The following is a 27,015-nucleotide window of genomic DNA, read 5'->3' as shown; positions in this document are numbered from 1 at the left end:
TACTGTTCATTATGAGCACCATTACACAACTATGTGTGACTTCCAATATAGAGATGACCATTCTGTGGCAACCTACATACATGTTCAAGGCGTATCCATTTCTGCTAAACCAACAAAAAAAAAACTACTGTAAACATGAATCTCTTCAGTTAAAAATCAACAAAACAAACCCCATGACTGACACTATGTAACATGCTTTCAATGATCTCATTACTATGCCACACATGCATCACGTTTATTTTCCAGCATATTAAACACAAGTATGGCTTTTGTCAACAAAATAAATAATAGCTCAAAGGGTTTAAAACAAAGGTTAATGTTTGTATGCTTGAAAAAGAAAAGCACAGAAGAAATACATTGTGTCCCTTCACGTGTTTATATTCGAATTGTTCTGATTATCTTTTGTCAATGATTTTAGTCAAACAGCAGTGATCTTTCTTAACTTCTAAAGCGGTTCACAGCCCTGCTCATGGGGACCCCTTGTGTCTGCTGGGTTTTCTTCCAACTGAGCTCTCAGTTACTTAAATGAACATTCAATTGAACTAACAATTTGGTGAATCACATTTTTTTAACTATTCTTCAGCTTATAAGAAGTTGGAGATTTCAAGTTCTATTCAATTTCATACAGAACTTGAAATCTCCATCTCTTTCAAATCATTCAACAGCTTTGATTAGGCCAATTGTTAGTTTAATTGAGTGTTCAATAAAGAAATTGAGTTGGGAAAAAAGTAACAGCAAACTCAGGGGGTCCCAGGACCAGGATTGAGATCTTGTGACTGTGTCTGTGTTTTGTGTGTGTATTTAACTGTGTCTATTATTTTGAGACTCCCCTGCCAGCCCTCCATTTCTTTATTGTTGTCATCAGACTTTTTCACCAGTACTATGTTGTTTGTCATTGTCTTGAGCACTGCATCACCTCTACACATGCGCACGGCAAACCACTTTGCCACACACAGTTAAACCACGGGGTTCAGTCCCGAAATAATAATACTAATAATGACACACACTTTATACACACATGATCACAAGTCCAATAGTGAGTGCTGCTAGTGCAAGTGGTGATTTAATACAAGAATCGGTGACAGTAGTGCAGTGTAGTCTGGGTTTGATGCTGGCCTAGTGTGACAGCTCCCGGATATTTAGCCATCTAGAATAACAACAGTTAAACAGACAGACAAGAAAACACTAAACACTCACAGTACTTTTTCACTCGTACGTCCTTTACAGGTCTTTCCATAACCATAACAAAGGAACAGATTGCTTCGCCACATTCCCCTGATATACCCTCAGTCACGCCCCCTTCAGTAGCGAGTGCAATCACGTATCATCCAATCCATGACTGACACAATCGCCTACCGCTTTAAGGCAATGACTTCTGTTATTGTGACTCCGCACCCTTTCTCCGACTGACCCTGGAATGAACAGTCAAATCATCCAGTCCGGAGCACACTGTTCCTGTTATACCGTGACCTCACAGGTCAGGAGGGAGATTGTTGACTAGGATTCATTCGCTCTCTGTCACAGCCACTTATTTCAAAGCTGATTCACACACAGGGGGAACCCTTCTACGTCACCCAATGTATTTATGATGACGTGTGATGACGTACCCAATTATTGTATGATTTTTGCTGTTTTTGTATTAAAATCCATTTTGAGTCGGGATAAATACATATGGGTGGCATAAAGGGGTTCCCCCTGTGTGAGAATCAGCTTTGAAATAAGTGGCTGTAACAGGGCGAGTAGCCCTGTACAGTATTTCTTTGTTTTATTTTAGAACGGGGACCCCCTCCGCCCGTGTTATTTTGTGTTTGTTTGTTTGTGTTTATTTATTGTGTTTTAGGACGGTGAAAAGCTGGTCTTTTATATTGTGTAGTCGGTGGGGATCGGGTTAAAACCCCTTCCCTAAATACCCTCGTGGGAATGTGGCTGGAGCCTTAAGGTAATTAATGTATCAACTTAGGTAATTAAGGTTCCAGCCACATACTATAAAAGACGCTCTCCAGGTTCATTATGAGGAGATTGTTAGAGGAGAGACGCAAGTCTGACTAAAAATAGAAGGAACGATTGCTACTTACTGTGAACCCTGAAGGTACTCGTATCCGTGGTTTTGTGTCTATTTGTTTGGCCAACGAGCCCTTTTGTTTGTAAAAGTGTTTTTTTTTGTCACTTAAAAACTGTTTATTTTGTTTTATTATTTAATAAAACACTGAGCGCAGCCATAGCGCCTCAGTATTCACCGTCACTTTACTTGTTTTGGAGTCTGTTCTTCCGGGTCTGACGTCACCACACACGCCATCCTGTCACAGTGGCCCAAAGCGATTTTACCCTTGAAATATCCCTGTTACTTATTCAATTTAAGTTGCATTTGCAGGATGCGCATAGGAAGCTGGAATGCGAATAAGAAGCCGACTTCAGCATCATACTTTGGACCCTGTTGTCTACTTTGTATGTATCACAAAAAGAACAGATTTGCTGAACTGTTTAATTAGAAAGAAACTGATAGATTTAGAGTTTGTTTTATTGTATTATCCCTATATATATATATATATATATATATATATATATATATATATATATATTGTGAGACAGCAGGGAGGGGGTTAAAACCTCCCTGCACAGAAAACATGTGAAAATGCACACTGGTTTTAGATTAATTGTATTTGTTTATTGTTTAATTTAAATTGGTCAATTGTTTTATTGTTTAATTATCCCCTGCACCTGGTGGTTGTTATTAAATTAGGACCAGGTGCAGGGTATTTAAGGAGTGAAGCCAGTGTGCTCAAGGCTGCTGAGTAGAAGAAAGCAGGATAGGTGCGCTGCTTCCAAGCAGTCGGGTGAAAAGGTAAAGTGCAAACCTGTGTGGTTTAATTAAGTTTTGGGGCAGGGAAACGGCTTAGCCGTCCTGTGTTAGTTAGGTTCCTGCGTGTGTAGTTAGTGCTCGATAAGAGCTAGGTGTTTATTTGGTTTTGTGTGTTTTGATTTGGGTATGTCACAAAGACGGCCGGAGTGGGTGGCGTCAGACCAGAGCCAGGAAATAAACAACAGAGACTTGGAGTTTTGGTGAGGCTGAGCGCGTGATCGCGCTCAGTATTTAATAATTAATACAGAACAGAAAATAAACGGTTGTAACAAAAACACCGGACACGGCACTTTAGGCCAAAAATAAAACAGATAAACAAAACGGACTAGACAGTAAACAGACAGACAAACGAAACACGGTGAGTGAGACAGTTCTTTTCTTATTATTATTATTATTCTTCTTCTTATTATTCTTTTTACCTCCTTCTCCACACTCGTTCTCCACTCACCGAACACCCAACCCCGACTGAAAGAAACGTGCATCTATATATACTGTTGTGCTGGGATTCAATTACTAATTAATTATTCACTTGAATCCCAGCACGTGAATTAATTCTGTGCAACCCCGTGCTCACATATTACATTTAACCAGCACGTGAAGTGATTTGTGCCCTCCTCGTGCCTAAATATAAATCTACATTTTTAAATACACGTGAAACACAGACCCGTTTATATCCCCGTGTACCAATGACTATACACCGACATTAACACACGCACGCAACATACAACACATAACACACAAATGCACACAGGGGCGGGGCGCATTGCCACAGGGTATTATTAAAAATAGTGTAACCGCGCTTTGAAAATCCATTTCTGTGTGCTGGGTCGCAGTTCTTAAAGGGGCAACGAACCTGAGTGAGTTGCAAGCTCGCTCACAATATATATAATCTACTAGACAATTGTAGACTGTGGTTTACATTATTATTAATGTGCTTTAGATTTTTAAAACAATTATACGAATTAGACAACAATGTTAGCAATTAGCAATTGAATGCAATTGACATTTGTAAAGTACACAGTACCAATTTCTTCCCAATCTATTTAAAATGAATATATAAAACAGCTGCATGCACGCAAGAATAAAATAAAATATAACAAATAAAACAGAGGATTCCTTGCTGCAGGAGCAGGACAACAATCAAATAAACCACACAACGTTAACAATAAACTAACAGACTCACTGACCAGGGAACCCCAAACACAGCCTTCTTGGTGTGCTACACAAAGTTATAAAGTCTCTCCACGTTCCAGCTCCAGCCTGCAGCAAGGAATCTTCTTTACAAGTCAGGGTCTCTCTCTCACAATATTCTTCCGCATTTATAAAGGCAGTAGATAACTGGCAGGGCGGGGAAATCAAGCAGCAAGCCACTGGCAAGCAGAGCAGAGAAAAAGACCCATGGGGGTGGTAAAGGCTGTCTTTTCTTGATCGGCTGGGTCCATTTGGACTTGCCAGTAGCCACTAGCAAGATCCAACGTAGAAAACCAGCAATCCTTAGTGAGCATAGTCAAGGATTCTTCGACTCGGGGCAATGGATTGGCATCCCAATGTGTCACAGAGTTCAGTTTCCTATAATCTACACAAACACGTAGTGTCCCATCTTTCTTCCTCACAAGGACAATAGGGGCTGCCCAGGGGCTCTGACTTTCTTGGATAACTCCGCCTTCAAGCATTTCCCGTAACAGAACCCGTACCTCCTGGTACAACTTGGGGGGGGGGGGTATCTGTTGATGCCTTTCATGGGTGGGGGCTGCTTTGGTAGGAATGTGGTGACAGACAGTGCTGGTTTTGCCATAGTCTGTATCGTGCATGGAGAACACTGCTCGGTGTCTCTGTAAGCATTCCATAAGACGAGTTCTTTCCTCTTCAGTCAGTTCCACACCAGTCAGGTCCACTGGAATAGGAGATTGAACTTCGCTTGGAATACTCTGCTGAAAGCAAACCTCTACCACGCCCACATCAGTTAATGCCATACTCACATCGTCCTCGGCAGTAACATCTTCCGGACCCACCAAGGAAAGCTTCCCCAACTTCTGGTATCGTCGTAGATAAATTGGGGTGGTTCCTAGGTTCTGTATCCTAACAGGTATACGTCCGTGTTCTGCCATAGCGACGGAACGGGCAACTACCAGTGGTGCATTTTCTGACAGAGATTCTAGTAAACAGGTGTATTTCCTGCCTGCAGGTTCTGGTTTCATTTCCCGTCCAGGTGGGATCTTCAACTGTGACTGGACACACGTAATTATCGGATTCAGGAAATTTAATTTCTTCAGCACAGATTTTCATTGCCTGGTGCCAGATCTTCTTTCCGGCTGGATTAACAATGGGGACATCAAGGGACAGAGTTCCTTCAGTGCCCCGTACCTGTCAACAGTTCTTTAAATCATTCATACCTAAAAGTCCAGGCAAACGAGGCAGTCATCCTTAACAATAATAATGCCACATCGAGGAAGGTGCACATCTCCTAGTCTGACATCCATCTCCACATACCCCAGGTAAGGAATTGACAAGCCATTAGCAGCCCTAAGAGTGAGCCAAGCAGAGGGATCTTGTAGTCGTGCACCCTGGTATCCAAAGCCTTCATTAAAAGCACTTTCCCGAAGCATCGTAACTTGGGAACCCGTATCTAAAAGGAAGGGGAAAGCTACATTATCTAGTTCCACAGATGTGGTCGGGCTTTCTCCAATAAGAAGGTCTCTAGATAAGCCATGGTCGCTGGTAACATTTATATCCCCCACCATCTGGTCCCAGGCAGTGGGCCCTTCAGTTTAAAGGCTGGGAATTCACATTTCCATTTCTCACCTGCTGAGGGCAGTAGCGTTGTACATGTCCTACCTGGCGGCACTGCCTACATATAGGCCTTCCTAGTGGGTCATACTGGTCTGATCTCCAGTTCCTCTGATCAGAGGCCTCTCCTTCCCATGGCCTATATTGCAGTTGAGGACCTGGCTGAGAAACAATATTCGCAGTAGGGGCAGAATTAGCTGAAGTTGGACCTGGACTCGCTCTGCGGAGCATTCTAATTTCTCCCATCAGTTCTTTAGACATTGCAGTAATTTGACCTTTCATTTCTTGCAATAACTCCTCTTTTAACACTCTCATTAACTCTTGGAGGTAAGGAGGTGATTTACAGTCACATACTTGCCGGGTCTGGTAGCACAGACTCAAGGTTTCTGTAGTTTGATGAACCTCCATTCGTAGCAGGGCCTCCCGCTTTATAGCCAGAAATTAAATATCTTCCTGTAAAATAACTTTTGTCCTTAACTCAAGGCACAGAGTAGGGTCTCGCAGTCCATCCACAAACTGATCCCGCATCACCAGGTCAATCTCACCGAAGCCCCTAGGGTCCCTCTTCTGTAGCCTCTTGAATGCCTCCTGTAACCTTAGCGCAAACTCGCAGACATTTTCTTGGGCTTCTTGTCTGCAACTAAAGCAAAGAGAGCGAACAACCGAGACAGGGCCCCTATCTCCAAATAGTTCCTCTAGGACAAAAAATTGCTCTGTAGCAGGTCTTCATGTACATATAGCTAAATTTATATTAATTTGACTACACCACCTTGTGTTTATTGAGGACATGGACCTCGAGTGGTTGGTTCCCACACAAACTCTTTAATCCAGGAGAAACCAAGCAATGATACACCAAAAATAATCTGTACAAATTTTTATTGGTAATAATTGTTTAAAAAATCTCAAGCACATTAATAATAATGTAAACCATATGAAAATGCCACCTTCAGTTCAAAGTCTACAATTGTCTAGTAGATATATATAGGGATAATACAATAAAAGAGAGGATTCCTTGCTGCAGGAGCGGGACAACTATCAAATAAACCACACAACGTTAACAATAAACTAACAGGCTCACTGACCGGGGAACCCCAACACGCTACACCTCGTGTTGGAAATGATACCCTCACGGTCAAACACAGCCTTCCTGGTGTGCTACACAAAGTTATAAAGTCTCTCCACGTTCCAGCTCCAGTCTGCAACAACGAATCTCCTTTACAATTCAGGATCTCTCTCACAATATTCTTCCGCATTTATAAAGGCAGTAGATAATTGGAAGGGCGGGGATATCAAGCAGCAAGCTACTGGCAAGCAGAGCCATGGAACGGGAGACGCGGCCGCTAAGCAACAGTGGGGTGTGCATTGGGCAGACAGTCCTTCAGTCAATCGTAGTATCGCTCGTATAGTTCCATAGGGGAAAGAGAGAAAGTAGTTTAGGGTGTGTCCAGTGAAGCAAATACATCAAACCACACTCGTGATGAAAAATAATAATAAAGGGCTGTACAACAAAACACATATTTATATAAATAAATCAATACACACACAAGACACATTTATCAAATAATAATATGAGAAATACAATCCATACGTGAATAATAACACTATGTAACACAATTTTTGTTCCTGGGTAGTAAGTGTTATTTCCTAATTGCTTATGCCTCAAGAGTATACATGGGAACATGGGAGCAAGGCAAGCACTTCCACCAGGATATACTGGACTTTGAACGTCGCTACCAAGGACAGTATAACGAGAAAATGATGGGAGACTACATTTGGGGGCTGATTCGTGAAAGTGATTTACAGTATAATCGTAAATCTCGAAAAACTACTCACTTCTAAATCTTTTGTAGTCATTTTTGTATTACTTTAGTATAAATACATGTTAGTTTGGATTCATATGTTGTTTTTTTCTGACTTTATGTGAACGAAAAGACACAAATTCGCCCTTTTTCTCATTGGAAATAGGTAAATTTCAAAATATCACTGTCCTGGTCACAAAAGCAAAGTTTGTGGGGAATAATAGCCATTTTCTATACTTTTGAGGCATAAGAAATTAGGAAATAACACTTACTACCCAGGAACCAAAAAAAAATAATAATTTGTTACACGGTGTAATAAGACCCAACTATATAATGAGCTGTGGGGTAGTGGGAAAAGGGATAGAAATGGGAGTATGTGGCAAAGTGGTTTGCAGTGCGCAGGTGTAGAGGTGATGCAGTGCTCAGGAATAACAGACACAAGACAGTTCACGGTGAAAAACAGCTCTTTTATTAATTGGTCTGACAACTAGTGACTCTTCAATAATAACTGGCTCTACACACCAATGTGTATCGCTCAGTTAATGCGTATTAACTCAGTGCATGATTAGGATTCTGATGTTGGTGAATTTTGCAGGTAAAAAAGAAAACACTAACTGGTTTTCATTCCTACAGTATATTCATCAATGCCGTGCGTAGAAAGCTAGTAAGCTACTTAGCTTTACATATTTTTCATAGCATAAGGTATTTATAATGCACATTTTTAGTGCCTGCATGCAGTACCTTACACTTTTCTCTATTAAAAGTAATTTAGCATGTGTCTGCCCAGTTCTGAATGCTATCTACATCATTTTGAATGACCTTTGCTGCTGCAACAGTGTTTGCCACTCCTCCTATGCGCTCCAAGGGGTCATGAGGGAGGGTATAAATAGGGGTTGTAGTGAAAGTGATCTGTTCCTTTGTAAATGGTTAGAACAACCTAGAAGGAGACCCTGTGATACGAGAAACGTGAGTGTTGTGTTTGTTTTGTTTGTCTAGTAAAAACTGTTTCTTTGTTATTTAGACTACTAACACGATCCGGAGCTGTACACGAGACTGTCGAAACGTGTCGTTGTCTATATACACACACACACACATCCTTTTTTTTTCTTTATGAATATCTTACAAATAGCTGAAATGGAATCTACTAATTTAACTACTTAATTAAGAGAGATGATGTATATAAATAGGGGTTGTTCTTAAATAGCAAAAACTATCCACCTGATGAAGACACGAGAGTGTCGAAACACGTTGTCTTGTACAGCTATCTGTTTATATGCTGCTTTTGTTTTTATCAATAAAATGCAATAAGTTTTAATAAGTAATTTGTAGTGGTCATGTTCTTATAAATATAAGTTACATGATGAGTGTGCAACCAAGACGTCTCTAAAAAGAGTCTACCATCAATACCGGGTTCAAGCACTGTATAAGCAGCAAGATCACAATTTTATATCAATGGGACACCTTGTGAGGTTTGTTTATCCAAACTGTCCTGTGTCCTGTTAGAATTGCAGGATAAGAGGATTTGGATCCCCTATTGAAAGTGAATGGCAGGGAGATTCCACTTGCACTACCTTTTAAACCCCTATCTGAGTCCTCTGTAGCTCACTCCTCATACAGCACAATAGATACAGAGATGGGCAGCAGTAACACTGCATCACACAGAATGAAGTGTGAATCCCCACTTCCTCTAGCCCCTGTCTAGCCCTGCAGAGTCTGTACTGTTAATATAAGAGTCACAACTTCCTCTCTAGCTCACTTCTCTACAGCACTAGCAATGGAGATGGACGGCATTTATACTGGGCTGCAGAATACCTCGGAGGATGTCTACTCCACAGTAAACCAGCCCCAGGGCAAGAGAGCAGGTGCACAACAGGATGGTAAGTACCAAGGGTCACATTTAAACGTGTCCCACTTCACTACTGCTAAAAGTTTAGCTATTCACTGAAAGTTTGTACAAGAATCAGAAGCTAATGAAAAACATGTTGCTTCTCATGTGCTTTTGTTCCATTACTTTTTTCAAGTTTATATCATATACATTTTTGTAATGTTGTATTTCTTATCTGTTCAAAACATGGCAAACCAGGGTAAACTATGGTAAATGCATAGTAAACCCATATGGAAAGAACACGTATTTTCAATATATAATACATATATGCAATATAATTGTTTTATATGTTACATAGATACATCACATATCCATATATTGATGTACATGTATTCTTAATATGTTTTTAAATAAAAGCAAAATAGGAACATGAATGAAAAAATAATGCAATAATACTAATCATGCAACATGATTAGTATGCCATATAAAGCTAAATGAATGTATTTATAGATAGACAGATAAGTAGATAAGGAAGTTTACAAACGAGAGGAGGCCATTCGGCCCATCTTGCTCATTTGGTTGTTATTATTATTATTATTTATTTCTTAGCAGACACCCTTTTCCAGGGTGACTTACAATTGTTACAAGATATCACATTATTTTTACATACAATTACATTATTTTTTACACGTTATTTTTAACATACAATTACCCATTTATACAGTTGGGTTTTTACTGGAGCAATCTAGGTAAAGTACCTTGCTCAATGGTACAGCAGCAGTGTCCCTCACCTGGGATTGAACCCACGACCCCCCGGTCAAGAGTCCAGAGCCCTAACCACTTCTGCCCCATGCCTGTTAGTAGCTTATTGTTAGTAGCTTCTTGATCCCAGAATCTCATCAAGCAGCTTCTTGAAGGATCCCAGGGTGTCAGCTTCAACAACATTACTGGGGAGTTGGTTCCAGACCCCCACAATTCTGTGTGTAAAAAAGTGCCTCCTATTTTATGTTCTCAATGCCCCTTTATCTAATCTCCATTTGTGAATCCTGGTCCTTGTTTCTTTTTTCAGGTCGAAAAAGTCCCCTGGGTCGACATAGTCAATACCTTTTAGGATTTTGAAAGCTTGAATCAGATCACCTCGTAGTCTTTCTTCTTCAAGACTGAATAGATTCAATTGTTTTAGCCTGTCTGCATACGACATGCCTTTTAAACCCAGGATAATTCTGGTTGCTCTTCTTTGCACTCTTTTTAGAGCAGCAATATCCTTTTTTGTAGCGAGGTGACCAGAACTGAACACAATATTCTAGATGAGGTCTTACTAATGCATTGTAAGGTTTTAACATTACTTCCCTTGATTTAAATTCAACACTTTTCACAATATATCCGAGCATCTTGTTGGCCTTTTTTATAGCTTCCCCACATTGTCTAGATGAAGACATTTCTCAACATAAACTCCTAGGTCTTTTTCATAGTTCCCTTCTTCGATTTCAGTATCTCCCAGATGATATTTATAATGCACATTTTAAAAGACATTTGTTTATTGTAAAATCCTAAAGTAGCCACACATTGTTTACAAGGTACTTGTTTAAGAGACAATCATTCTATCCACATGTAGGTCATGAGATTTCGAAGGGTTAAACAAGGTTCATATTAATGAGGTCATGTATTAAAGTGTAACACTCCAGTCGCTCCCGTTCATTATTCATCACCGGCATATCAGCCCAGTACTGTCGGGATGCTCCATTTACTGGTCCGTTTCACTCTCTCTTACTCGCCGTTGCACACTCCAAACGCTGCATTCCCACTCCAGCACAGACAAACACAAACCCCAGGATGGCCATCCAGGCTGTAAAAACATGTGCTATTTATATTCAGGTGCGTAAATTGATCAATAATTCAATTAGTCAATGCCCAGTAAGGCAGATAAAGGGAAATGGGTGGAGAAGCCAACATAACGTGATACAAATCAATGATAAAGTGTCAGACAACATAAAGCGTGCACTAATCAAATTAATAAAATTATAAAAAATAATAACAGACAAGTGTAAAATAAATGTGAACAGGCATTCTTGACTCTGTTACTGAGGGTTTTCCATTAAACAGCTCTCTTCAAACAAAGAAAGTAGGTGAATTGAAACTCATTATACAGGCTCCCCTTACAGGGATGCTTCAGAAGCTACAGAATCACAGAGGGTTGCAGCTTATAAAATTGAATCCCAGACACTGAAAAAAATAAATAAAAAAATGTTCTTGTAAAAAGAAGTGCTGAATTTGCAATTTATCTTGTTTTTTGTAGCTTCCTCTTTACAGAAATAACCTCTAAAAAATGTTGAGTTGTTAAGTTTGCAGGAAGACTATATAGCCACTTTGCATTGAAATGAAACCAAGAGGAACACAGACAGAAACCACCGAATAACCACATACAACACGCACGCACAACACACGCACACACATCATATGCACACACACGCACACACACAAACACACACAGAATTCAGGAGCCACGCCCCCTGCTGCTTGCTGCAGCTCTGTCTCTGCTCAGCTCTGTCCCGCCGCCACTCTGTTACAATATTCTATGTCAGCAATAAGACCCTCCACAGCGGGCATTACCAGGGATTAAGGACTGTTTGGGTAATGGGGCTGAGATGAAGTTGTTACAACACAACAAATTGTAATTTTTATTTATTTTAAAGGCTTTTAATGCACTGTTAAAAAGAGCTTACTATCTGATCTGATGCTCCGCTAGTAAACTTGTCAGATCAAAATTTCTTTAGTATGCTGTGTACTGTATCCTGAGCTGTGTTCTCTCTCCTCAGACTCCACCCCGCCTGTGAGTGCTGCTGGCAAAGCCTCTTCATACAGATATCCTGCACTGGTCCTCCTCATCCTGTGCTGTCTCTTACTGGCTGCCATCATCTCCCTTGCTGTCTATCGTGAGTATTCAAACACTGCTGTGTGTTAGCAGGGTTTCAAATTGCTATCAAACTTGTATTCACATAAATTGACTTGTGAAAACAGCATTCAGATACCAGTTTCTCATGCCCAGTATGTGAAGCATGGACAGCGAATATCACTGCATTTCAGAGTCAGATTTACTGAACTGATTAATCAGCTTTAAACATGTACAGAACAAGCTGGTTGAGTGCATTCGACTGAACAAAACTGTAATTCACGCTTATCTGTTTGCTTTTCTAAGATTTCAGAACTAAAGAAGACCCTGAGAAATACACCAGCCTGTTCGCAAATTATTCATCAATACTGAATCAGCTCCAGGACTTGAGCAGTGACTACAGCAACCTCAACAAGCATCATTCTGAGCTGCAGAGTAACTATAGCAGGCTCTTACAAAATGAAAACAGACTCCAAAAAGACAATTCTGAATTGAAAAAGAGCAATACTGAGCTTTCTGTCAAATCATCAATCTTGGATAAATACTGTCCTCTCAAAGAAGGCTCTTCAAAGGGTGAGTTGTGAATTCTATACAATCCCATCATTATTATTATCATTAACAGACTGGACTAGAAGGGAAAGAAGAGAGAGAGAGCGAGAGAGAGGGAGAGAGGCAACATTCACCTATCTACTGCGTCTGCCTGTCTGTCTGTCTCTCTCTCTCTCTCTCCATGGATCCAGATGGGTCAGGTTTGATTGGTTTGAAGAGCACAGCTTCAACTGGGGCTGGGGTACTCAATGGGGTATCAGTCTTGGCTGTCAGTCAAGTCACCACTGCCCCACCCCTAGTTCTGCAAGAATATGCAAGGAAGCAAGCAAGGGCTCTGAGTGATGAGATTAAACAGGGGGACAAATAAATCAACCCTCCCATTTACTGATCTGTCCCAGTACTAGTTGGAGGGGAGGGGAGATGCAGTATCCTTCTGATAAAATCATGCTAATGCTAATGCTGAGAATCTAGCCCTGTGTTGTAGGTGCAGCCCCCTTCTTCAGATCTCCAGGCGTTTCTGTTTAACATGCACTGCTTCTTTCTCTCATTGTGCAGAGCGGGGTTGTTGTCCAGAGAAGTGGGTGCAGTTCAATGGAAAGTGCTACTACTTCTCAACTGATACAATGGACTGGAACTCCAGCCAGGCTAGCTGTGTGTCAATGGGAGCAGACCTGGTGATTATAGAGAGTGTGGCAGAGCAGGTACAGTTTGACCATCATCTTTACAGAGCTCTGTTTCTAAAGCTCATGAAACACCAGGCAGCTTCCAGGAAACTGCTTTTCTGGCAGCTGTTGAAACCTCTAGTTGACTGTGACATTTTCAAACAATTTCAAACCAAGCTGCTCAAATCAAAAATGAAAATGTCTCTACTCCTCCAAGTAGTTTCTGGAAAAGTGGCTGGAAGTTGCCTCGTGTTTCCTGGGTTTAAGTCTTCTACCCCCTGGGCTTCTAGGGTTCTGCTGGCCATTCAGCCTCCATAGCCTCTAGACTAGAGATTCTCAAACTGCACAGCAGTATAGTAAATACTCAATGGATTGTAAGAAGGCAGCGCATAGTGGCACAACTTGAAAATAGAATTCATTTTTGTTTCCTTATTCCCAGAAAAATAATAATAGAAATAGTAGAGGTTCCTGCACACAAGTACTTTTTAATTGGCAGTACAGAAATCTCAAGCAACGCTTACAAATACATCAAGACAAGTCAGATAATGTTTGTCCAATGGCTGTTTATTAATACAATGATTTGTGATTTACACATGAGGTAGTTCTGGGGGAAATCTGGGACTAATAAAACAACGAATCCTAGTGAGCCGCTGCAGCACCATTAACTCCCACTTACTTGTAAGTGGGGGCCCTTTAAGATCACTATGCTTTTACCTGGTCTGTACTGAATTAACCAATTTGACCTGACTATGGCTACAAGACAGGTCAGCAAACTGACCCCCCCCCCCCCCCCCCCCAATTAGTGGCAGCACCAGCACGACCCCAAGGTATCTAACTTACAAAGTTATGGCTAATTAATAACACTCCATAAATACATTAACGCTATTAACAGGCTAACTATAAATATATTAAAACTATTAAAATAATAGCCAAACATGATGATTAAAAAAAATAATTAAACCTATATCATTAACCTGCAAACTCCCCGTTATTAAATTAATAGCTATTTAATAGTAACCAACACTACTTTCTTTAAGCCAGCCTCGCCCTAACCTGATCCACCCCCTGAAGCAGCACTGTAGGCAGAAATAATCTCAGTTTGCTCTCTACAGTCTGTCCGGACACAGCACCTCAGCCTTTCATCTCCACAACCCCAGACAGCTCAAGTGTTCTGCTCACTTCAGGGGATCACAGAGGCTTGATCTTGAAATACTCAGGGAGAGATGAAGCACAGGTCACAGCAGCCTGTTCTCTAACCCTATTCTGCAGTTTTTAAATCTCCCGGAGATCATTTCAGTTTCGAGGGGGCATTTTGATTGGGAGTTTCCTACAATAAAGAAACAAAATGGTGCTCAATTATAAAATATTACAAATCAAACAAAGTGAAACACAAACATCTAATAAAATAGAAATAAACCGTGATATGTGGCTTAATCAGAAAAAAAAACTACTAAGTGAAAAAAAGAATATCTCAGTGTATCTCAGTGTCACAAGGCCTGTCTGTCACCTCAACAGTGAATGTGAATTTTCTGGGGAGCCCCTGGGTCACCTCTGCGGACCTCCCGGGGTCCCTGTACCCCAGTTTGAGAAGCACTGGCGCCCTGCCCCTTCAATCCCGGGGTGTGCATTTAGAGTCTGTGATTGTCACTGGTCTATCAGCAAACATTTCAACTGAATCAGATCACACCTGACCTGCAGGAAACCATTTGACAGCAATTTAATGCAGAACATTTTGATGAGTGTAAAATAAATCCCTGTTCATACAGTTGTTTGTGTTTTGAGTGTAATAAATAACCCCGGGGTGTTGCCCCTCCAGTACACAATAGTGCCCTCCCACCCAAACCCTGCCCTCCTTCAGTCCTGCAGAGAACACTGAGTTCACACACTGAACACAAGACAACGTGAGCTTTATGAAACCCCCACTGCCACAGACAGGCTCTCGTATAATCAGCTGAAAGCTACTCAACCCCCTTGCTGTCATTTAAAGAAAGGTTTGCTCTTTCTTTAAAAAAGGGGAGTGCTCTTATATTTCCATTAGGGGGCAGCTGACTGGTAGATCTCTACTAGAACTGATAGGAGTATTTTCTGTTTAGAGATTCTTAATGAATGAAGCTAAAGCCCATCCAGGGAATCGCTACTGGATTGGCCTGACGGACGCTGTTACTGAAGGAGTCTGGGTCTGGGTGGACGACACTCCTCTCAATGACAAGGCAAAGTAAGAGCTTTAATCTCATTCTGAAATCACTGCTGAGGTTTAAAAGGATACAGCAGCAAACAATCCAGTCATTTTCTACTGACATTAGAACATAAGAAAGTTTACAAACGAGAGGAGGCCATTCAGCCCATCTTGCTCGTTTGGTTGTTAGTAGCTTATTGATCCCAGAATCTCATCAAGCAGCTTCTTGAAGGATCCCAGGGTGTCAGCTTCAACAACATTACTGGGGAGTTGGTTCCAGACCCTCACAATTCTCTGTGTAAAAAAGTGCCTATTATTTTCTGTTCTGAATGCCCCTTTATCTAATCTCCATTTGTGACCCCTGGTCCTTGTTTCTTTTTTTCAGGTCAAAAAAGTCCCCTGGGTCGACATTGTCTTTACCTTTTAGGATTTTTAATGCTTGAATCAGATCACCGTGTAGTCTTCTTTGTTCAAGACTGAATAGATTCAATTCTTTTAGCCTGTCTGCATACGACATGCCTTTTAAACCCAGGATAATTCTGGTTGCTCTTCTTTGCACTCTTTCTAGAGCAGCAATATCCTTTTTGTAACGAGGTGACCAGAACTGAACACAATATTCTAGGTGAGGTCTTTCTAATGCATTGTAAAGTTTTAACATTACTTCCCTTGATTTAAATTCAACACTTCTCACAATATATCGGAGCATCTTGTTATCCTTTTTATAGCTTCCCCACATTGTCTAAATGAAGAGATTTTTGAGTCAACATAAAATCCTAGGTCTTTTTCATAGTTCCCTTCTTCAATTTCACTATCTCCCATATGATATTTATAATGCACATTTTTATTGCCTGCATGCAATACTTTACACTTTTGTCTATTAAATGTCATTTGCCATGTGTCTGCCCAGTTCTGAATGCTGTCTAGATCATTTTTAATGATCTTTGCTGCTGCAACAGTGTTTGCCACTCCTCCTATTTTTGTGTCGTCTGCAAATTTAACAAGTTTGCTTACTATACCATAATCTAAATCATTAATGTAGATTAGGAATAGCAGAGGACCTAATACTGATCTCTGTGCTACACCACTGGTTACCTCACTCCATTTTGAGGTTTCTCTTCTAATCAGTACTTTCTGTTTTCCACATGTTAACCACTCCCTAATCCATGTGCATGCATTTCCTTGAATCCCTACTGCGTTCAGTTTGAGAATTAATCTTTTATGTGGGACTTTGTCAAAAGCTTTCTGGAAATCTAAATAAACCATGTCGTATGCTTTGCAATTATCCATTGTCAATGTTGCATCCTCAAAAAATTCAAGCAGGTTAGTTAGACACGATCTCCCTTTCCTAAAACCATGCTGACTAGCGGTTTGTAAATAACTTCTTTCATTTCTTTGAGTACTATTGGGAGGATCTCATCCGGCCCAGGGGATTTGTTTATTTTAAGAGCTCCTAGTCCCTTTAACATTTCTGCCTCTCTTATGCAGGGCCGCCGTCAGGGGGGGACAACCCTGACAGTTGTCCCGGGCCCGAGCCCTGGGGGAGGGCCCGCTGGCCAGTCCTGGGATCTTTTTTTTTTTTTTTTAATTGTATTGCCAAAACACATTTCCTTAATTCCTAACAATATTGTATTAATTTCTATGCCAAGATGTTTTGCTTTTAAATAATACCATTAGATTTAAATATTGTCGTTGTCATCGTCACCCCCCCTTTTGAAAATAAGGTTTGCTCAAAACACTTTAGCTTATGAGTGTGCGACAGCTATCACGTGCCGTCATCACGCACACGTTATGCTCGTGCTCACTCAGTGCTTAACAATCACATTAGATATAAACATGTACCACCATAAATCTGGCTCGCAAAAGAGAAAAGAGAAAAAGGAGAAAGAAAAAAAAGGATCAGAGCTGAGAAGCAAATACCCTATTTCAAAGTATTTCATAAATAAAAAGGAAGGCAACGTGCTTTCAGAGGAAGGAGAACGTGAAGATGAGGCAGAGCCTGGGCCTAGTACCACCTACCACGCAGATATAAACACGATGGAATCTGACACTGCTCAATCAATAAACACGATGGAATCTGACACTGCTCAATCAATAAACACGATGGAATCTGACACTGCTCAATCAATAAACACGATGGAATCTGACACTGCTCAATCAATAAACACGATGGAATCTGACACTGCTCAATCAATAAACACGATGGAATCTGACACTGCTCAATCAATAAACACGATGGAATCTGACACTGCTCAATCAATAAACACGATGGAATCTGACACTGCTCAATCAATAAACACGATGGAATCTGACACTGCTCAATCAATAAACACGATGGAATCTGACACTGCTCAATCAATAAACACGATGGAATCTGACACTGCTCAATCAATGGCACCGCAAGAAAAAGAGAAAAGCGCAGCAACAGACGATCCTCAGGATGCCATGAGTAGTTGTATCACCAGTGCGGACATAAACACTCAGTTGGAATCTGACACTGCTCAATCACCCGCAATGCAAGAAAAAGAAAAATACTCATCCCTAGACCATCCCCATACAACAGCGACTGACCTGTTTTACACAGATGACCCAGGTATGTGGCCAGAGAGAATAAATGATATTGAGAGGCAAAATATCGTCAGGTGTTGTCAAACAAGCCAGGCTGAACTCATGGAATTAGCTAAATATATGCCATTAGATTCTGATGGTCGGTCATTCCCCGAATATCTTCTGTATTCAAAATCGCCAAATGGCCGGGAGAAGGTAAAGAGAGATTGGTTAGCATTGAGTAAGATTAAAGGAGCCGTATTTTGCATCCCTTGTTTGCTGTTTTCTAATGAGCTGGGAAAAAAATCGTCTAGCGCACTGTGCAGAAAAGAAGGGTTCAATGCAGCAACTGGAAAGTGGTGCAAATTATACGACAAACTTCCCGAGCATGAGAGGAGTGGGCAGCACCAGCATTGTTACTGGAAATGTTATGCATGATCACTTACAAAAGGTAAAATAAAGTCAAGAAAAGGGAGAGAAAATGCAAGCTCATTATCTATCTTGGGAAAGTCAGAACAAATTTATTGAATTATGTGGTCAGCATGTTTTGAACACGATTCTGACAGAGAGGAGTGAATCTATTTATTTTTCTGCAATATGTGACGCTACTCCAGACATCTCCCATACAGAACAAAATGTACTTATCCTAAGATATGTGCATAATGATAAAGAAGCCGCAGAATGGAAAATTAATGAACGTTTTATTGAGTTTATTGATTTTGCAAAAAAGAGTGGGCAGGAAATTGCAGAAATGCTGCTACAAGTATTGCAAAAACATGACATTGACATCGCTGATTGCAGAGGACAAGGTTTTGACAACGGAGCCAATATGTCCGAAAAAGTAAGGGGTGTACAAGCTCGTATCCGTGAAAAAAACCCACTTGCTACATACTCTCCTTGTGCTTCTCATTCACTGAATCTGGCTGGAGTGCATGCTGTTGAAACGTGCCCCGAAATAGCTACTTTTTTTGGCTGTATAAATCGTCTATACGTTCTTTTCAGTGGCAGTCCAGAAAGATGGGCTGTTTTAAAAGAAAAAACAAGTTGTTCTCTACATCGTTTGAGCGAAACCAGGTGGAGTGCTCGAATCGAAGCAATTCGCCCTGTTGCAAAACACCTTCCCAGCATTATTGCAAGTCTAGATAGCATCATTGAATCTAGCAAACTGTCTAATGAAGCTATGTCCGAAGCAAAAGGTCTGAAAAGCTACTTCAAGTCTTTCACTGCAATTGTGCTTGCCACGTTCTGGGTTAAAGTTCTACAGAGTTTTCAAGAGAGAAACTTGCTTCTTCAATCTGCGGGGATTTCGTTAGACACAGAAGCAGCCAACATAAACGATCTACAAAAGGAGATGATGTTTTTGAGAAACGAGTGGAATGCCATTCTTTCTGAGGCTAAAATAGTAGCAAGTCAAATGGACATAACCCCTGTATTTAATTACGAATTAAACCGGCAAAGAAAGCGCAAGCGATTTCACGATGAAACTGCAAACGATGTTACAAGTGAAAGTGCAGAGACTACGTTTCGCAATACAGTGTATTATGTGGCAATGGACAGCATCATCAGTCAGTTAAGCAGTCGATTTCAGTCCGTTAGGGCTATCTGTGACGACTTTGCGGCAATTCTGAAGTTTAGGAGCACGAGTGCTGAAGACATCAGTATGTCATGTGCAAAGCTAGTCAGTAAGTATTCACAGGATCTGACAAACGGTTTGGTTAGTGAAGTTCACCATCTGAATAAAATCTATTGCGCCACATTTGAAAACAATTTAAGGCCTTTGGACCTTCTGAATGCAATATACCAAATGAAACTGCAGAGTATTTTTGGGGAAATTTACATCGCCATAAGGATTTTCTGCACACTACCCGTGAGGGAGAAAGAGCATTCAGCAAACTCAAAATTATCAAAAATGATCTCCGATCAACTATGTGTCAGGACCGATTAAACAGCTTGGCCATTCTGTCAATCGAATGCGAACTTGCTGGCAAAATTGACTTCAAAGACATCATTCAGGACTTTGCGAATAAGAAGGCATGGCGGTGTGTTCTGTAATTGACAAGGCAAGAGAAAGGACAAATATACAGGTAGGAATAGTTAATTATTATTATTCATGCATGAGACTGTTACTTTTTGTGGCATTGCAACATAGGTTATAAAATAAATGAAAATAAATGCTTCAGAAGTTAAATTTAAATTAAATTAAATTAAATTAAATTAAATTAAATTAAATTATGTCCAAGCACGCATGGTGCACTAGTTGAATTGAGAGGGGGGACCTCTCGTAGGACTTGTCCCGGGCCCCATAATTCCCGGCTGCGGCCCTGCTCTTATGCTAAAGTTATTTAAAATTGGATAGGAACAGGTCGACATGTGGGGCATGTTGTCCGTGTCCTCCTTCGTAAAAACCTGTGAAAAGTAATCATTTAATATATTTGCTATTTTTTTTTCTTCATCTATGATTTTGCCATTTGTGTCTCGTAGACATTTAACATCCTCTTTGAATGTTCTCTTGCTGTTATAATATTGGAAAAACATTTTGGAATTGGTTTTAGCCCCCTTAGCAATATTGATTTCTATCTCTCTCTTGGCCTTTCTAACTTCATTTTTGACTTGTGTTTGCAGTTCCAAGTACTCTTTCTGTGTACTTTGTTTTTGATCCCTTAAAGGCTCTGTAAAGTGCCTTTTTTGCTGAATATTTTTTTTTGGATGTTTTTTCTATTTTACTCCAATCTACTTCTGTTAGTCTCTGTTTCACACCTTCATAGTTTGCTTTTCTAAAATTGTAAACCTTAGCTTTAGTCATTACTTTTGGTCAATACATCAAATGAGACCAATGGCTCTCTGACCTGTTTTAGTTATTCTGTCTTCGTTATTTGAAAAGACTAAATCAAGGCATGCCTCCCCTCTAGTCGGTGCCTTGACAAATTGCGTTAGGAAGCAGTCATTTGTCATTTCCACCATTTCAATTTCGTCCGTTGTGCTCCCCACCGGGTTCTCCCATTTTATACGGGGGAAGTTGAAATCCCCCATTAGTATGGCTTCTCCTTTTCTACACGCATTTCGAATGTCATTGTAGAACAGATTATTTTGCTCAGCGTCTGAATTTGGAGGTCTATAGCATGCTCCTGTTATTATGCCCTTTAAATATTTGTCCATTATTCTGACCCATATTGATTCTGCATTGTTTTCTTTGTCCAGATTTATCACCTGGGCTTCAAGACTATTTCTTATGTATAGCGCTACCCCTCCGCCTCTTCTGTCCTGCCTGTCTTTCCTATACAGTGTGTACCCACTAATATTATATTCGTCTTCATCACTCTCAGACAACCAAGTTTCTGTAACACTTATCACATCGTAGTTGCTTGTTAGTACAGTAGCTTCAAGTTCTAACATTTTGTTTCTGAGACATCTAGCATTAAGATAAATACATTTAATAGTTGTCTTACCTGAGTTGTTGCCCTTGTTTTGATGTGGTCTCCCTTCTGCTTATTTGTTTTCTCCCCCCTTCCTTTCTGTGTGATAGTGACTGACATTGCTCCTCATCTCTTTCACTAAGTGCTGATTAAGTGTTGCAGTTAAACAGTGAGCATGTCCAGTTTAGTGCTGTGATACTGACTGGCATTGCTCCTCATCTCTTTCAGATACTGGCACGGTAAGGAGCCTGATGACTATAAGGAAGGTGTGGACTCGTCCGGGCAGGATTGTGCAGAACTTATGTACATGTCAGTTCCAGATCCCCTCAAAGCCTGGTCTGATCAATCGTGCACACAGCTAAAAATCAGAAGGATTTGTGAATCCATGGCAGTGAATATATAAAACCAATGTGGGTCTGTTTCACTTTATCTCTTTATTTAGAAAGCAAACACGCTACAAAATGAATCCCACAAGTTACATTTCAGTTTATAAACTATGGTATCCAAGTATTTGTATGAAATATATAAAAAATACACATAAAAAAATCAAACCATAGCTTTTATAAAGAGTTTGTTGATTCAAATGGCAATATTATATATATATATATATATATATATATATATATATATATATATATATATATATATATATATATATAAATTCCCCTGACGTTTGCAATCATTTATAAAAACAGATATAGAGAACAAAATTTGGGGATGCACAATCATTTTTAATGAAATACAATAATTTTGAGGCTCCAATATGATATCTTCATTTTTTAGGTCTGGCAACACTGTTAGGGAGCACTTTGCATGGAGGGGATGGGATGGGAATGCAGAGTTAGGGTCAGTGTTGCCAGATCTGAAAAATGAAAATATCATATTGGAGCCTCTAAATTAAATTAGTTCATGAAAAATTATCTTACATGCCCAAAATTTAAGAACACGCAAATGTAAACTTTTTTTTTTCGTCCTTAATTGGATCATATTGCTGTAAATAGTTGTTAACCTTGAGTTTATGTACGAAAAATGAATGTGTGCAAAGTGAAGAATGTAAAAATCATATTTGTATAATGCCAAATGCAGTTAGCTAGAATTATTGTGGAGTGGTCTAAATGTAGTATTTTAAGATCTATATGATATAAATATAGGCTATACATAATAGGAAAGAAAATTATAATAAATGGGCTTCAACATGTTTGCAGCCTAAATCACGGACAACACGCCCCACATGTCGACCTGTTCCTATCCAAATTTAAATAACTTTAGCATAACAGAGGCAGAAGTGTTAAAGAGACTAGGAGCTCTTGAAATAAACAAATCCCCTGGGCCGGATGAGATCATCCAATAGTACTCAAAGAAATTGAAGAAGTTATTTAAAAAACGCTAACTAAGATCATGCAACAGTCTCATGAGACAGCGGTTGTACCGACAGACTGGAGAATTGCAAACATAATAATGATCAATAATTATTTGTAATGAAGTATAACTACCATAGCTATAAAAAGGTACTATATCTATGATAACTACTAATAGGGCAGCAGTGTGGAGTAGTGGTTAGGGCTCTGGACTCCTGACCGGAGGATTGTGGGTTCAATCCCAGGTGGGGGCACTGCTGCTGTACCCTTGAGCAAGGTACTCTACCTAGATTGCCCCATTTTTATAGTTCAAGAAAACTCCATATCCCATATGGCACTGCGCTGGTCACATTAAGGTCACAAACGCATTAGCTGCTGTTTACAGTTAAACAGTGATCATGAGCAAATTAAAAAAAAAATGTTTAATCAAACTTGATGTAGTCAGATGCTTGCGATGCAAATAATGTAGTGCCAGGTAGCAGTACAACTGTTGAGACTTAAACCGACAGCACAGAGCCACATGCGAATGCAACTTATTGCAATTATACAGTAGTATGCAAAAAGCCTTTTGAGTACACGCGGCTGTAAAGTAAGAGCATTATTAAATGTGAAAAGAAAACATTCATGGTAAGCTTGTCTTCTATCATTATTTACACTGTGCTCTGCTTTGCGTGTTAACTTTATTCCTGGTATGTGTGGTTTACATACAAAGCTTAACATGACCATTGGAATAGTCCAATCAATTATATGTTTTTATACTAATATTGCAAATCAGTTTTTACAGCAGTTCTTTGATGCATTTGTAAAGTATTGTTCCCTTCAACTTTTTGTTTTATTATTATTACTCCACATCGTTGCACAGACTCCACATAAGTAAACAGAAAATTCAAACACTCTGTCTATTAATGAGAAGTCTATGTATAAGTGTAAAATATATTTAAAATGTGATCATACTTGGAAATGTTTGCTTTAATAATAGAGCATGTTGCAAATACTAAGATGGTCTGCAAAACTAAAACTTACACAGAGAAACCTACAATGGAAATAAGGATGTACTTTCCATATTATATATATATATATATATATATATATATATATATATATATATATATATACTGTATATATACACACACACACACACACACACATCTATGTGTGACTTCCAATACAGAGATGACCATTCTGTGGCAACCTACATACATGTTCAAGGCGTGTCCATTTCTGCTAAACCAACAAAAAAACTGCTGTAAACATGAATCTCTTCAGCTAAAAATCAACAAAACAAACCCCATGACTGACACTATGTTACGTGCTTTCAATGATCTCATTACTATGCCACACATGCATCACGTTTATTTTCCAGCATATTAAACACGAGTATGGCTTTTGTCAACAAAATAAATAAATAATAGCTCAAAGGGTTTCAAACAAAGGTTAATGTTTGTATGCTTGAAAAAGAAAAGTACAGAAGAAATACATTGTGTCACTTCACATGTGTTCATATTCGAATTGTTCTGATTATCTTTTCCAATTCACATGTCAATGTTTTAGTCACAAACAGCAGTGATCTTTCTTAACTTCTAAAGCAGTGGTTTACAACCCTGCTCATGGGGACCCCTTGTGTCTGCTGCGTTTTCTTCCAACTGAGCTCTCAGTTACTTAAATGAAGACTCAATTGAACTAACAATTTGGTTAATCACATTTTTAAACTATTCTTCAGCTTATAAGAAGTTGGAGATTTCAAGTTCTATTCAATTTCATACAGAACTTGAAATCTCCATCTCTTTCAAATCATTCAACAGCTTTGATTAGGCCAATTGTTAGTTTAATTGAGTGTTCAATAAAGAAATTGAGTTGGAAAAAAGTAACAGCAGACACAGGGGGGTCCCAGGACCAGATCTGAGATCTTGTGACTGTGTCTGTGTTTTTTGTGTGTTTAACTGTGTCTATTATTTCGAGACTCCACTGCCAGCCCTCCATTTCTTTACTGTTGTCATCAGACTTTGGATTATAAATACACCTCCATTTCACCAGTACTGTGTTGTTTGTCATTGTCTTGAGCACTGCATCACCTCTACACCTGCGCACGGCAAACCTCTTTGCACACACACTTAAACCACAGGGTTCAGTCCCGAAATAATAATACTAATAATGACACACACTTTATACACACACAATCACAAGTCCAATAGTGAGTGCTCCTAGTGCAAGTGGTGATTTAATACAAGAATCGGTTACAGTAGTGCAGTGTAGTCCGAGATTGATGCTGGCCTAGCGCGACAGCTCCTGGATAATTAGAGAGAAGGCTGTGTGGTCCAGTAGTTAAAGAAAAGGGCTTGTAACCAGGAGGTCCCCGGTTCAAATCCCACCTCAGCCACTGACTCATTGTGTGACCCTGAGCAAGTCACTTAACCTCCTTGTGCTCCGTCTTTTGGGTGAGACGTAATTGTAAGTGACTCTGCAGCTGATGCATAGTTCACACACCCTAGTCTCTGTAAGTCGCCTGCTAAATAAACAAATAATTTAGCCGTCTAGAATAACAAATAACAACAGTTAAACAGACAGACAAGAAAACACTAAACACTCACAGTACTTTTTCACTTGTACGTCCTTTACAGGTCTTTCCGTAACCATAACAAAGGAACAGATTGCTTCACCACATTCCCCTGATATACCCTCAGTCACGCCCCCCTTCAGTAGCGAGTGCAATCACGTATCCTTCAATCCACGACTGACACATCGACTACCGCATTAAGGCAATGACTTCTGGTATTGTGACTCTGCCCCCTTCCTGGATTGCAGACTTCCAAGACCCTGGAATGATTTGCCAACCCATCCAGTCCGGAGCACACTGTTCAAGTTATACCGTGCCCTCACAGGTCGGGAAGGAGATTCTTGACTAGGATTAATTTGCTCTCTGTCACAGCCACTTGTTTCAAAGCTGATTCACACAGAGGGTGAACCCCTCTACGTCACCCAATGTATTTATGATGACGTGTGATGATGTACCGGATTATTGTATGATTTTTGCTGTTTTTGTATCAAAATCCGTTTTGGGCCAGGATAAATACATATGGGTGGTATAGAGGGGTTCCCCTGTGTGAGAATTAGCTTTGAAAGAAGTGTCTGTGGCAATGTGCCCCGCCCCTGTGTGCATTTGTGTGTTATATGTTGTATGTTACGTGTGTTAATATTGGTGTATTGTAGTTGGTACACGGTATATAATGTGAGTAATGAGCACGAGTATTTAAAATGTATAATTGTATTTAGGCACAGGGATTGCACTTCACATGCATTTAAAGTATTTAATATGTGAGCACAAGGTTGCACATAATTAATTCATGTGTTGGGATTCAAGTGAATAATTAATTAGTAATTGAATCTCGGCACAACAGTATATATAGATGTACGTTTTATTCACTCGGGGATGTGTGTTCGGTGAGTGGAGAACGGGTGTGGAGAGGAGAAAGGAAAATAGATGAAAATAATAAGTATTTGTACTCATCGTGTTTGTTTGTCTTTTAGTCCACCGTTTGTTTGAGTGTTAGTCCGTTTTGTGCATCTATTTATTTTGGCGTAAGTGCCGTGTCCTGTCTTCTGTTTTGTTTAAACCTTTTATTTTGTTCAATTAAAACACTGAGCGCTGCCGCGACTCAGTTTCAACTCACTCCACTACTGTCTCTGTGTATTCCTTTCTGGTCTGAGGTCACACACTATAGCCTGCTTGTCACAGTGTCCCAGAAGGATTTAACCCCTGAAATACCCCAGTTACTTATGCAATTTGCGTTACATTTGCAGGATGCGCTTAAGAAGCTGGAATGCTAATAAGAAGCTGGAATGAGAAGCCGACTTCAGCATCATATTTTGGACCCCGTTTACCAACAAGAGCAAAGAGATTCCTATGCATTTTTATGGTGACACTTTGGGGTGCTGCTGCTCGTGGGGTAGTGAGCAAGGCGTCTAAGGGGGATAAAAGGGGCATCAAAAGACGTGTCCCCATGCGTTCTGTATTGGTTATATTGGGCTATGCTTTGGGGTGCTGCTGCTCACGGGGTACGGCTTCCTCATTAAAATATGTAGTGTTTGTGGAGAGAGGGGTGATAACCTATCTAGGGATACCTCGATATTTAGTGAGCAAAACGTCTAAGGAGG

At 40.0% G+C, this 27,015-nt stretch overlaps 1 protein-coding gene across 1 annotated transcript in view; it reads left to right on the top strand.

The window, feature by feature from the left end:
* Positions 1 to 24,896, top strand: part of LOC117425268 (CD209 antigen-like protein E) — a 54,721-nt gene extending 29,825 nt beyond the window's left edge. The window contains exon 7 of the mRNA XM_058993531.1: positions 21,734 to 24,896. Within this exon, the coding sequence (XP_058849514.1) occupies positions 21,734 to 21,908 (175 nt within the window). The 3' untranslated portion in view covers positions 21,909 to 24,896. The remainder of the gene's footprint in view (positions 1 to 21,733) is intronic.
* The last annotated feature ends 2,119 nt before the right edge of the window (positions 24,897 to 27,015 follow it).

The sequence above is a fragment of the Acipenser ruthenus genome, chromosome 20 (assembly GCF_902713425.1).
Source record: "Acipenser ruthenus chromosome 20, fAciRut3.2 maternal haplotype, whole genome shotgun sequence".
Lineage (NCBI taxonomy): Eukaryota > Metazoa > Chordata > Actinopteri > Acipenseriformes > Acipenseridae > Acipenser > Acipenser ruthenus.
Note: the sequence above shows the minus strand (reverse complement) of the source record. Positions and strands in the feature narration are given on the sequence as shown.